Here is a 12,127-nt window from a genome sequence, read left to right as displayed (position 1 = left end):
ATTTGTATTTTCGAGATTTTCAATATATTTTCCGGTTTCTACTTTTCGAGATTTTCGATTTTTGAACATTTTTCTTCTTTTTTTCAGAGTTCCATTCTCATATATCTCATTTTCAAATTTTTGAAATCCCAATCTTCATATGTCGATTTAATGATTTCTAATTTCAAATTTTCTAATTCATATTTGGAACACCGATTTTCAAACGCTCAGGTGTTTGACTTTCGAAGTTTTAGAATTTTTTTTAAGTTTTTACATTTTTTTTAAGATGTAACATTTCAAGATTCCTGATCTTAACATTTCAAAATTTCTAATTTTCAAACATTAATAATTTGTTACTTTATATTTCCAATTTTAAAATTTGCAAATTTTAGGAACTCCGATTTTCAAATGTCCGCCATGTTCAAAATTCGTATTTTTAAATCAACAAATTTTTGAAATAACTATTTTCAAACTTTCAGATTCGAATTGACAACCAAAATATTAAATTTTATCAAATCGATTTTAAAAATTTTCAAAATTCCAATATATTAATTTCTTCTTATCCAATTTTATTAATTAAATTTCCGATTTTCCATTTTTTTTTTCTTTATTATAGTGACTTTCAACACATTTCGGCTGGTTCGTCACTTTTACTTCCATTTTTGGAAGAATGTCGGGAGTGAGAATTGAACTCGTGATTTTGTGATTCCCGATTTGCGAAATTCTTCGACTCTTGAATTTTCGTTCTTCCCAATTTTCAGATTTTCGATCAAATTTTGAAATTTAAGATTTCTAAATTTCCGATTTTCATGATTTCAGATTGTCGATTTTTTGTGTTTGCGATTTTCTGAATTACTGGATTTTTCATTTCTGAAATTTCAAATTTATAGTTTTCAATATTTTTAAATTTCCGAATTGAAAATTTATAATTAATTGATTTTTAAAGTTTTGGTTTCTAGTTATATTCCCGATTTAAAAATCACCGATTCCAAAATTTTCAAATTTCTGAAATTTCGTTTCTGAAATTTAAAATTTATAATTTTCAAAAATTCCGATATTCGATTTTTTAAATTTTCATATTCACGATTTTTGAATTTTTATATTTAAAATTTCCAAATTTCGAAATTTTGAAATCATCGTTTTTCAAATGTCCGATGTCTAAATTTTCAATCACCTATTTAGTGATTTCGTGATTTTCGATTTTCGAAATTTCTAATTTTTTGTATGTTCAATTCTCGAATTTTCGTTTTTTCAAATTTTTAGCTTTTCGATCAAATTTTTAAATTTAAGATTTCTTAATTTCCGATTTTCATAATTTTGGATTGCCGATTTTTTGTGTTTGCGAAAATTATAATTTTCTAAATTTGTATTTTCAAATTCCTAAACTTCTGAATTGAAAATTTATAATTAATGGATTTTTAAAGTTTTGGTTTCTAGATATATTCCCGATTTAAAAATCATCGATTCTAAAATTTAAAAATTCCAAAAATTTCCAAATTTCTGAAATTTCATTTCTGAAATTTTAAATTTATATTCGATATTCAATTCTTGAATTTTTCATATTCACGATTTTTGAATTTTAATATTTAAAATTTTCAAACTTCGATTTTCAAATTTTAAGATTTCCTATTTTCAAATTTTCAAATCGCAATTTGCAAGTGTCTCAAATTTTATTCAAATTTTCAAAACGCTGTTTTTAAAATTTTTTAAAAAACGAATTGCAGATTTTCGAATTACTATTCTCAGATTTGCTACAGATTTCCGACTTTCAAATTTCAGAATTCGCTCATTTTTGAATTTTTTATTTGAAAATTATCAGATTTCTGATTCTTTAATTTCGCCAATTATTAAGTTTTTAAATTTTCGATTTTCGAATTTTCAAATAACAGATTTTTAAGTTCGATTTTTAAATTTTCAAATTTCGATTTAAAAATTTCCAAGATTGCGGATTTGCGATTTTCTAATTTCTGAATTATCGATTTTCAGATTTATCAATACTAAATTTTTAATTTTTCTGAATGCTCGATTTTCAAATTTTCAGATTTTCGATTTCCGACTTTCAACTTTTTGTTTTTCGAATTTTCGAATTCCGATTTCCAAATTTTCAAATATGTATAAATTGAAAACACCGCTTTTCAATTTTGAAGATTTCCGATTTTCGAATTTCTCATTTGTCGAATTCGCGATTATCGAAATCGCTTTCCGATTTTCAAATCGATCCCGATACCCAGAAAACAAAGACGAATTTCATGCCAACTCGACTGGCCGTTGGCAGCACCATTTCAGATAGCAGTGAAACGTTGTGGGTGTAAGGAAATGAGTCACTTAAGCAACTTTGCATACTTGAAATATCAGAAAAATAATTAGAATTAGACTACCTTTTGGAAAAAGCCAAATTTTTTACAAAAAATTTTAAATTAAAAATTTTTACAAAAAAAAATACCAAAAATTTTTTTGAAAAGAATCTCGCTGACAAAAAAGTTATTTTAAAAATTAAAATTCAGTTTTCTCAAAAACGTATTTTTTTAAATTCCCAAAAAAAAATATATATATATATATGAATAGCCCTTAAAATTTCCAACAAGTCATCTATACATCTATACATGTTACAATCAAAACATTATTTATTTCAGGAGTCCTTATGCCTTATATTCGAAAAACTATAAAATATAGAAAGTTGATGTCTTCGACAAAATTTAACAAGATCTAAAACTTTGTCGAATACATTATATCGCTATCTTGACTTTAAACAAAATTAGGATAAGTTGTATTTTTTTCAAAGGAAACATAAAAAAGTTGTTAGAAAAACTTTTTCTCTGTAAAAGTGCCCTTCTTCCGATGTATGGACGACTTGTTGAAAATTGTAAGGGCTATATATATTTTTGGGAATTTTAAAAAAATGCGTTTTTGAGAAAAATGAATTTTAATTTTTTAAATAACTTTTTTGTCAGCTTTTTAGTAAAAATTTAAACAATTTCCTACATTTCATTCTTTGACAAGAATAGTCACAATTCGTCGTAATTAACAAAAGATTAGAAAGAAACCTAGAAAACCAAGTGAAAAGTGTTCCTGCAAAAAAGTCTCAGCTTTCAAAAAATAATACAACCTTTCATTGGTCTCGAACTGCAAAAATCATACAAATGTTCCGCCTTAAATCAGACATGCTGAGTGCAGTCTAGCGTTTTTCTTGGAAAAGTTCACACTGCCTTTGCTGGTAAGAGATCGAAGTTTGGTTTGGCAGTTGAAAAAAAAAACATTTTCTTAAATGGTTTTAATCGGAAAAACCAGCAAAAAAGACGTATTTTCGGTTATAAATTCAGGATGGTGCACTCTAGGAAGGAAATTATTTTTTTTGCAAAAACGTCCAGATCATGCGACCAGACACGAGACGATAATATTCCATCATGACAACGCTCGGCCTCATGTTACTGTTCGAGCTAAAAACCGGAGGATAGCGGATGGAAAATACTGAATCATCCGCAGAGCTTTCACCTTCCGTCTACTATTTGTTTCGATCGGTCCTCTCGAACGCTTGAGTGAAATATGATTTACTGCAGAACAGGGTATTAAAAATTGGTTGGATTTATTCTTGGCTTCAAGACATGAACGCTTCTTTCGCGATGGAATCCGTAACATGCTCGAAAGATGGGAAAGAGTGGTGGCTAACAATGACCAATACTTTGAATAATGTATTAATTCATTTTATTATTCAAATAAATGTGTTTTTCATACATTCAAAGGGATAATAAAAGAAAAATTCAATCCGAGTCGTAAATCGATTCGTCAACACCAAAACCCCTTCATTCCAGGATCAAAGCAATTAACACTGACAGCTATTAGACCGTTGCCGAAAAATTCCAAACGGCACTCATGTCGAGATCAGTTAGGCGCTAATCTCTACCATCAAACTTTACATCTGCGGCCACGAAACAGAACTCTCATCGCGTAGTTGAGATTTTACGATAATTTAAGTGGCCTCCCCATAAGTCTCTGACCTAGGGTCTCTCCTCACCAGCAGCGAACAAGTGGGCTGTATGTTGAGGCGGGGCGGCGGGCGTTTCCCCCAACGCTGTTTTCGCTTTCTTAGCACAACGCGACGCTGCGAAACACACGGATCATAATTTATGGACTTTCCCCGACGGGGGCAGCAGCAGCGGCGCGAGCGCGCGCCCATCCGCACGAGCGCTGCGTCATTCTTTGCTATGCGATGCAATCCTCCACGGCGGGGGCGTTCTGCTGCAGCCGATCGGGCACGTGAAACTCAATTAAATGCGTTGGTGGCTGACCGACCGACTCTGGTTCGTGTGCAAGATGTCGGTGAAATTGTAACAAGGGCGAGTCCACTCTGATCGGATCTTCGGGTTTGGGGGATGCTGGCAGAAGGAGAACAAACACACACGATCTCTCTCTGGGCGAGCGACCATTGTGTTCCGGAAAAGGAAGAATTTCGCTATGCTTGAACACGGACCCGGCTTTCGCCACAGGCGGCGAACGTGGGCTGAAACTGGTTTGAACGTTCTGGCTCGTTCTGCTTAAATTGTGTAGTTTTATTGAATGTAAAACTTATTGGAAGTCGCCGGAGATTTGGCTCTGCGGCTCGAAATCGGATTTTGACCTCTGCCGCTCGGGAGAAGAATAACGGAAGCGGGCTCAGAACTCAGCTCGCCTCGAAAACACACATCTTCACGCTTGTTGATCTCATTCGGCAATTGAGGTGGCATTCTTCGTGGCACAAGAGGGCACTATTTGTGGAGTGGATTTGCGGAGGGAAGCAAAACAAATGAACCCACAGAATAAACACCGGAATGGAGTCGAGATGGGATCTCCACGCGTAATCAAAACACAGACCGAAGATGGAATAAGACGGGGATGTTGATAAAGGTAAATAATAATAATTCGGGCTGATTTCTGTTTTTTAGTTCGAAAAAAAATATTACCAACTTATTGTTATTACATCGAAGTGCGAAGCGGAGTGCTGAGGAATCGCTGCATCGATGGTTGCATCTCGCGTCAAAACACGATCAATCATCTTGTTGGTTGATTTTATTTTTAATCCACGCTGAGAAGGTGGCCACGTTCGCCAACTCAAGATACTGCTGGTAGTCGCAACCTTTGCGGGGTTCTGAGACGACCCCATATAGAGTCCATACTTCATTCTTGTTGAGGAACCATCCACTGCCCTCGTCTCCAACACAGTTGGTAGTTGCTGGAAAGAAAGTGGATAGAGCAAAATCTACTCTCGACCTTTAGAATGATAAATAGTACCATTTTCGGACATAGCGCAGAACACTTTTGAGCTCACATCACTTCCCGAACACCTAACGATGGACAGCTGCACGCTCTGTAGTCTCTCCGCCGTGTTCCATCCCACAAGAGATCCTGAACGGTTCCCGAATTGCATATCGCTTAGTGAACTGTCCGGAAGACAAACAGGTAGAATATGATCCGTGTAGTCCACTGGATTTCGTAATTGTAACAACGCTAGATTGTGCTTCGTATCACCGCGCACATACTGCTCATGAACGAAAACTTTTCGGACTCCAACACTGACCCTGGGCGAAGCTGAATCATTTAGATCCACATGACCCAATTCTACCACAATCGGGAAGTTCGTACCGTTTTTCGCTTCATATCGAGCGCAAGAGACCGTGGTCACCAGGTAGCGTGATCCAATCAATGTTCCACTACAGGCGAACTCTCGTCCGGGGTTGCTTCCTCGGTGAACATGATAAACTGCCGCTTGCCATGGCCACTCACCATTCCTCCCCAATCCCTGAATTGCAGTGCTTCGAACTCCGCACGATCGAGACGTCGAGTTCTTTCGACGGAGGTGACCTTGTGATTTTCCAATCGCATTCTGTATCCATTCCAGGTAGTAGACCACGTTGGACAGTCCGAAGAACTGTTGGGTATTACACTCTCCGATTGGGCCCGCGCTCGTGAACGAAGTGATTCCCCTCAATACCCAACCGCGCTCTTCCTTGAAGAACATCCCACCACCAGCATCACCAAAGCATGGGGCGGTTCCTGAAAAGAAAACACCGATTCACGAAACGCTGCGAGCGGGATTGCATGCTGAAACTGAGATGGTCACCATTTTTCCGCCCGGCGCAGAACATCCCTGTGTTGAGCGTTTTTCCGAAAAAATCCGGATCACTCTGCAAGCACTCAATGAGCGAGATGATGGGAACCTGGGCACTTTGTAGCCTATCCGCTAGCACTCCGTCCAGCTTGTTTCCCCAGCCGACGATGGTCCCGGTTTCGCTTTCGAACTCTTTAATGGCCTCTGATTCCTTTGGCAAACAAGCCGGCTGGATATAGTCGGTGAAGCTGACCGCATGTCTTAGTTCCAGCACTGCAACGTCATTTTTTGGAGTCCCGAACGTGAATTGCTCGTGCACGATAGCCCGCTTAACGGCCACTTCCACCTTTTGGCGCGAGGACTCCGCCAAATCATACTGTCCAAGCTCAACAACCGAGGCATCACTCTTTCCACGGCGATGTTTGTTTCCCGCACAGGATGCCGTGGTGAGGACAAACTTGGCGCCGATCAGGGTCCCACCACATACGTATTTTCGGACGCGACCCTCATCCTGAACGTGATATACAGCCGCGTGCCACGGCCACTCGCCCGGGACGGTTTCCGATCCACCGACTATCAGTCCTCGTGTGGATATTTTCCGGGTTCCACACACCGGTTTCGGGTACCGGAGCAACGGTTGCACTTGTTGACACTCAACACACAAGATCGCCAATAGTATCGGCAAAATATGGTACATCACAATCATCATCGCCATGATAATCGCAACTGTTGTCCTCAACTCGTTCAACTCAACTCAATCATTATTTCATTCGCAGCAGCGCGGCTTTTGGCTTTACCCATGACGTAGCCCCGACGACTGATAAGCCAATTAGGTCGCGATCTCCGGATTTCTCGTACCCGTCGTTTCAACAGTTCCAGCAGTAAAAATTAATCACCCGATCCGGTGTGATCGAATGATGCGAGGTGAGACCACACACCGCAACATATTCGATGGGGGAGGGGGCAAAAAGAAAAGCGAGGAAGAACAAACCCATAATGTCCAGTCATCAACACGAGAGAGAGAGGGTAAGCTGCTGCTGCCAATCTGCAGCAAATGAAATGAAACGAAGAAACAAACAAACAAACGGCACTAAAACCCGATCACTTATTATTCCAGTGAACATAAACATGAAAATACCACAGCGAACCCGGGGGATCGTTACCGGGATCGCGCTTCCTTCGCGGTTACTTTGGATCGTACCGGTAAGTGAAATGAACGGGGAAATAAAACCGATTAAATCAGTGCAAAGTGTGGCGCATATTACTTTGCAGTTTGTTTCACAGATCACACACACATACAAGTGAACTGTAGCAATATTAATTGTGATGACAAGTACTTCTGTTGAAATCTCTATCAAAATTGAAAAATAGCAAAATAAAAAAATTAAAATAATTGAATAACAGAAAATAGAAAAACATAAAAAACGAAAGGAAGAAGAATTAAAAATATATGGGATATATGATAAATATGGGATAAAACTGATTTTAAATTTCATGTCTTTGAAATTCCTGAAGTCTACATTTACATTTTTCATTCACGTTTAATTAATTAACAAATTCACAAATTAGCAAATTCAGAAATTCAAAAATCTAAAAATTAAAAAAATATATTCTTTTTATTTTTCGATTTTTCATTTTTTTTCATTTTTCTATTATTTTCTATATATCTATTTTTGTGCAATTTTATTAATCAATTTTCTAATTTTTTGTTATTCGGTTTCCCTATTTTTCCGATTTTCAATTTTTGGTTTTTCAAATGTTTAGTTTTTCAATTTTTCGATTTTCATGTCTCAAAAATTTTACGACCCTCATCTTACTGTGACTTTTAGAAAGCTGGATTTTTTTTTAATATACAATATAAATTTTAAAAATAATTGGAATGAATTACAGGTTTTAAATCTGTAAAATGTCAGAAATAAACAAATAAACAAATAAACAAATAAACAAAAAACAAAAAAAAAACAAATAAACAAATAAACAAATAAACAAATAAACAAATAAACAAATAAACAAATAAACAAATAAACAAATAAACAAATAAACAAATAAACGAATAAACAAATAAACAAATAAACAAATAAACAAATAAACAAATAAACAAATAAACAAATAAACAAATAAACAAATAAACAAATAAACAAATAAACAAATAAACAAATAAACAAATAAACAAATAAACAAATAAACAAATAAACAAATAAACAAATAAACAAATAAACAAATAAACAAATAAACAAATAAACAAAGTAGGACGCTCAATAGAAACGGTCATGGCTATAAAATAAGGTATGGCGACGGCGCTCACGAAGAAGTGACCCATACCTTCTACATGGATGATCTCAAGGTCTACGCTGATTCACGTCAGCGTCTAGGTGTAGCTATCCGGGTTGTCGAAGACATAAGCAGGGACATCTGCATGGAGTTCGGCCTTGACAAGTGCCGCTGTGTCCATCTGCTGAAAGGGCAGCTTACCGAATCCGGAGGTTACGAGGTCTATGACGGCGAGTTCATAAGAGACATGGTTCGTGGCGAATCCTATAAATATCTTGGATTCCGACAGCTCACCGGGATTCGCCACTCCGACATCAAGACGGAGCTGCGAGACAAGTTCTTGAGTCGAGTGAACTGTGTCCTGAGGACTTTCCTCAATGCGGGGAACAAGGTACGCGCGATCAACACATTCGCGGTTCCCCTGCTGACCTTCAGTTTTGGTGTAGTCAAATGGAGCAAAACTGACCTAGAGGACCTTGAGAGGAGGATGAGGAAAGCATTTAAAGAGGCCGGAATGCACCATCCTCAATCGGCACTGGAGAGAGTTTCACTGCCACGCAAAGAAGGGGGACTTGGAATAGTCGACATATCTGCACTGTGTGTTGCCCAGGTACGACAACTGCGCGAGTACTTCGCAGAACGCGCCAACCAAAACGCGCTATACCGGGCTGTCTGCGCCGCCGACAGAGGATACAGCGCTCTGCACTTGGCGCAAGCGGAGTACCAACTCAACTGCAATCTGCAGACAGTGGAGGAGAAGATTGCAGCTTGGAAGCAGAAGGCAGTGCATGGTGCCCACCCCCATCAACTGGATCGGCCACACGTCGACAAGGCCGCATCTAATCTGTGGCTAACGCGTGGTGAACTCTCTTCAGTAGTAGAAGCCGACATGATAGCCATCCAGGACAGGATAATGCCGACGAGAAACTGCAGGCGGTACGTCTGGCATCAAGACGTTGATGACATTTGCCGGATGTGCCATCAACCAGGTGAAAACATAGAGCACATTATGGGAGGCTGTCCCGTTTTGGCCAACGCAGCCTACACCGAGCGCCACAACAACGTGGCCCGTATTGTTCATCGACAACTGGCGCTCCAATGTGCTCTACTGGAAGACAACGTACCAAACTACCGGTACCTGCCTGCACCTGTCCTGGAAAATGACCGTTTCAAGCTGTACTGGGATCGCACTGTTCTGACCGACCTCTCGATCCACCACAACCGTCCAGATATAATGGTTTACGACAAGAGCGACCGCAAAGTCACCATCATCGATGTCGCTATTCCACTGAACCAGAATCTGGAGGAGACCCACGGTCGCAAAATCTGCAAGTACCGACCATTGGCCGTGGAGCTCAAGGAACTGTGGGGGCTAAGGGAGGTCCCAAGAATTGTTCCAGTCGTTCTCTCTGGAACTGGAATTGTCCCGAAGACACTTCTGGAAGCGCTAAAGGTGTTGAACATGGAGAAGGAATTGGCCGGCATCCAAAAGTCGGTCATCCTTAGCACCTGCGCGATTGTCCGACAATTTCTCGGTCAGGACTGAAACAGCACGAGCATGCAGATACGTGCATTCCGCAGAGCCTAGTCCCCCTTTGGCATTCAGAAGCCCGGGGGCAGGTGAAAATTCTGGCTAGGTTCGCCTAGTTAAGAAGTGAGATAAGTCTGCCAATAAAAAATAAACAAATAAACAAATAAACAAATAAACAAATAAACAAATAAACAAATAAACAAGTAAACAAATAAACAAACCAACAAATAAACAAATAAACAAATAAACAAATAAACAAATAAACAAATAAACAAATAAACAAATAAACAAATAAACAAATAAACAAATAAACAAATAAACAAATAAACAAATAAACAAATAAACAAATAAACAAATAAACAAATAAACAAATAAACAAATAAACAAATAAACAAATAAACAAATAAACAAATAAACAAATAAACAAATAAACAAATAAACAAATAAACAAATAAACAAATAAACAAATAAACAAATAAACAAATAAACAAATAAACAAATAAACAAATAAACAAATAAACAAATAAACAAATAAACAAATAAACAAATAAACAAATAAACAAATAAACAAATAAACAAATAAACAAATAAACAAATAAACAAATAAACAAATAAACAAATAAACAAATAAACAAATAAACAAATAAACAAATAAACAAATAAACAAATAAACAAACAAACAAATAAACAAATAAACAAATAAACAAATAAACAAATAAACAAATAAACAAATAAACAAATAAACAAATAAACAAATAAACAAATAAACAAATAAACAAATAAACAAATAAACAAATAAACAAATAAACAAATAAACAAATAAACAAATAAACAAATAAACAAATAAACAAATAAACAAATAAACAAATAAACAAATAAACAAATAAACAAATAAACAAATAAACAAATAAACAAATAAACAAATAAACAAATAAACAAATAAACAAATAAACAAATAAACAAATAAACAAGTAAACAAATAAACAAACCAACAAATAAACAAATAAACAAATAAACAAATAAACAAATAAACAAATAAACAAATAAACAAATAAACAAATAAACAAATAAACAAAAAAACAAAAAAACAAATAAAAAATAGGTTCTCAAATGGGGATCAACACTAGGGTAGGAGCCTACCTGTTGGTCTCAAATGTTCCTATCTCACGCCTCCACGAAGATCATATGACGACATTTTTAGATCGGGCGTGAACTGGAAACACACACCTGGTCTTGGCTCCGAGAACGGGTGTCGAAAGTGGCTAAGTGAGGGGGTGCGAGCGAGTCAGAGCGCTATATCTCTCCCGGGGAAGGCCTCCCGGGTCATGGAGGCCTTGCCAACCCGCTGTCTCCCGGGCAAAGGAGATACACCCAGAAAATGGAGCTACGTTCACGAAGAATACTCAGAATGCGATCGCCCGAGGAGGGTCCCCGAACTGGAGCTGGCCCTGGAACGGGCGTAAGAGCGAGCGGCCAGCGGCTGGAGGGCGATGTGCAAGAGCGGGCCACCAGCCGGGTTCAACCCGAAGAGCTACCGCCACACGGAAACAGCAGCCATCGACATCACCAACGAAACGCTGCGCCTACGAGGCGTGTTGCGACTGTCAGACGACAGTCGTCCACACTTGTGGGTACTACTAGGCGACGGATCATGTGGACACATGAAATGAATGAATTCGTGATCCGCGCCTATTACATCTGCACTGCTTTGGAGACGGACATGAGCGGTCGCCCTCGAATACTCGCAATGTTCGAGGAAGCGTATCCAGAGTTCGTCGGGAGGCTTGACCAAAACGCGATGAACGCGAGGCGTAGAGCGATTGTACGCAACAATATGCTCTCCCAAACGCAAGTCGACGAGATCAAGCAGCAGGTGCAGAGAGAACTAAGCTCCAGAACAAGCAGAGCAAGCGATGTGTCGAGACGAAGTTCAGTACGGCTGAGCAATTCATTCGCGAGTGGGGCACGCGAATCAGCACCAGTGGAGGCCACAGTACAACAACCCCCTGAGCCGGAAGATCCACAGCCAGATCAACAACTACTACGCGATCTGGTCTTCCATTACGACGAGGCGATCTCACAGTTCCGCGACACGGACCCTTTGTCGCGCCCCAGGATCCCGAAGTTGCAGCATTCCCGCAGGCTGACAAGTGCAGTAAAGCTCATGAACGAGCACGTTCTTCCGCTGCACTTGGTTGATGCTGAGAACATGGAGGAGCTGCAACTGAAAGTTTACTGTGCTGCTGTGGCGACCGCCAAAAGTT

The 12,127-nt window shown here is 38.3% G+C and overlaps 2 protein-coding genes and 1 long non-coding RNA gene across 3 annotated transcripts in view; 1 reads left to right on the top strand and 2 right to left on the bottom strand.

The window, feature by feature from the left end:
• The window catches only part of LOC129764933 (fringe glycosyltransferase), a 320,450-nt gene that overhangs the window by 216,487 nt on the left and 91,836 nt on the right, over positions 1-12,127 (bottom strand). The window lies entirely within an intron of this gene.
• On the bottom strand, positions 4,881-6,827 carry LOC129764932 (ovochymase-like). Its single transcript, XM_055764583.1, has 3 exons — positions 6,074-6,827; positions 5,245-6,006; positions 4,881-5,185 (listed from the first exon to the last, which is right to left on the bottom strand). The coding sequence occupies exons 1-3, from the start codon at positions 6,774-6,776 to the stop codon at positions 5,001-5,003; spliced, it is 1,650 nt and encodes a 549-aa protein (XP_055620558.1). The 5' UTR covers positions 6,777-6,827; the 3' UTR covers positions 4,881-5,000.
• Positions 6,078-7,456, top strand: LOC129764934 (uncharacterized). Its single transcript, XR_008741292.1, has 3 exons — positions 6,078-7,087; positions 7,179-7,264; positions 7,346-7,456. It is a non-coding gene; the product is annotated as an uncharacterized LOC129764934 (long non-coding RNA).

The sequence above is a fragment of the Toxorhynchites rutilus genome, chromosome 2 (assembly GCF_029784135.1).
Source record: "Toxorhynchites rutilus septentrionalis strain SRP chromosome 2, ASM2978413v1, whole genome shotgun sequence".
Classification (NCBI taxonomy): domain Eukaryota; kingdom Metazoa; phylum Arthropoda; class Insecta; order Diptera; family Culicidae; genus Toxorhynchites; species Toxorhynchites rutilus.
The sequence above is the reverse complement of the archived record's forward strand: the minus strand, read 5'-3'. Positions and strand labels throughout refer to the sequence as shown.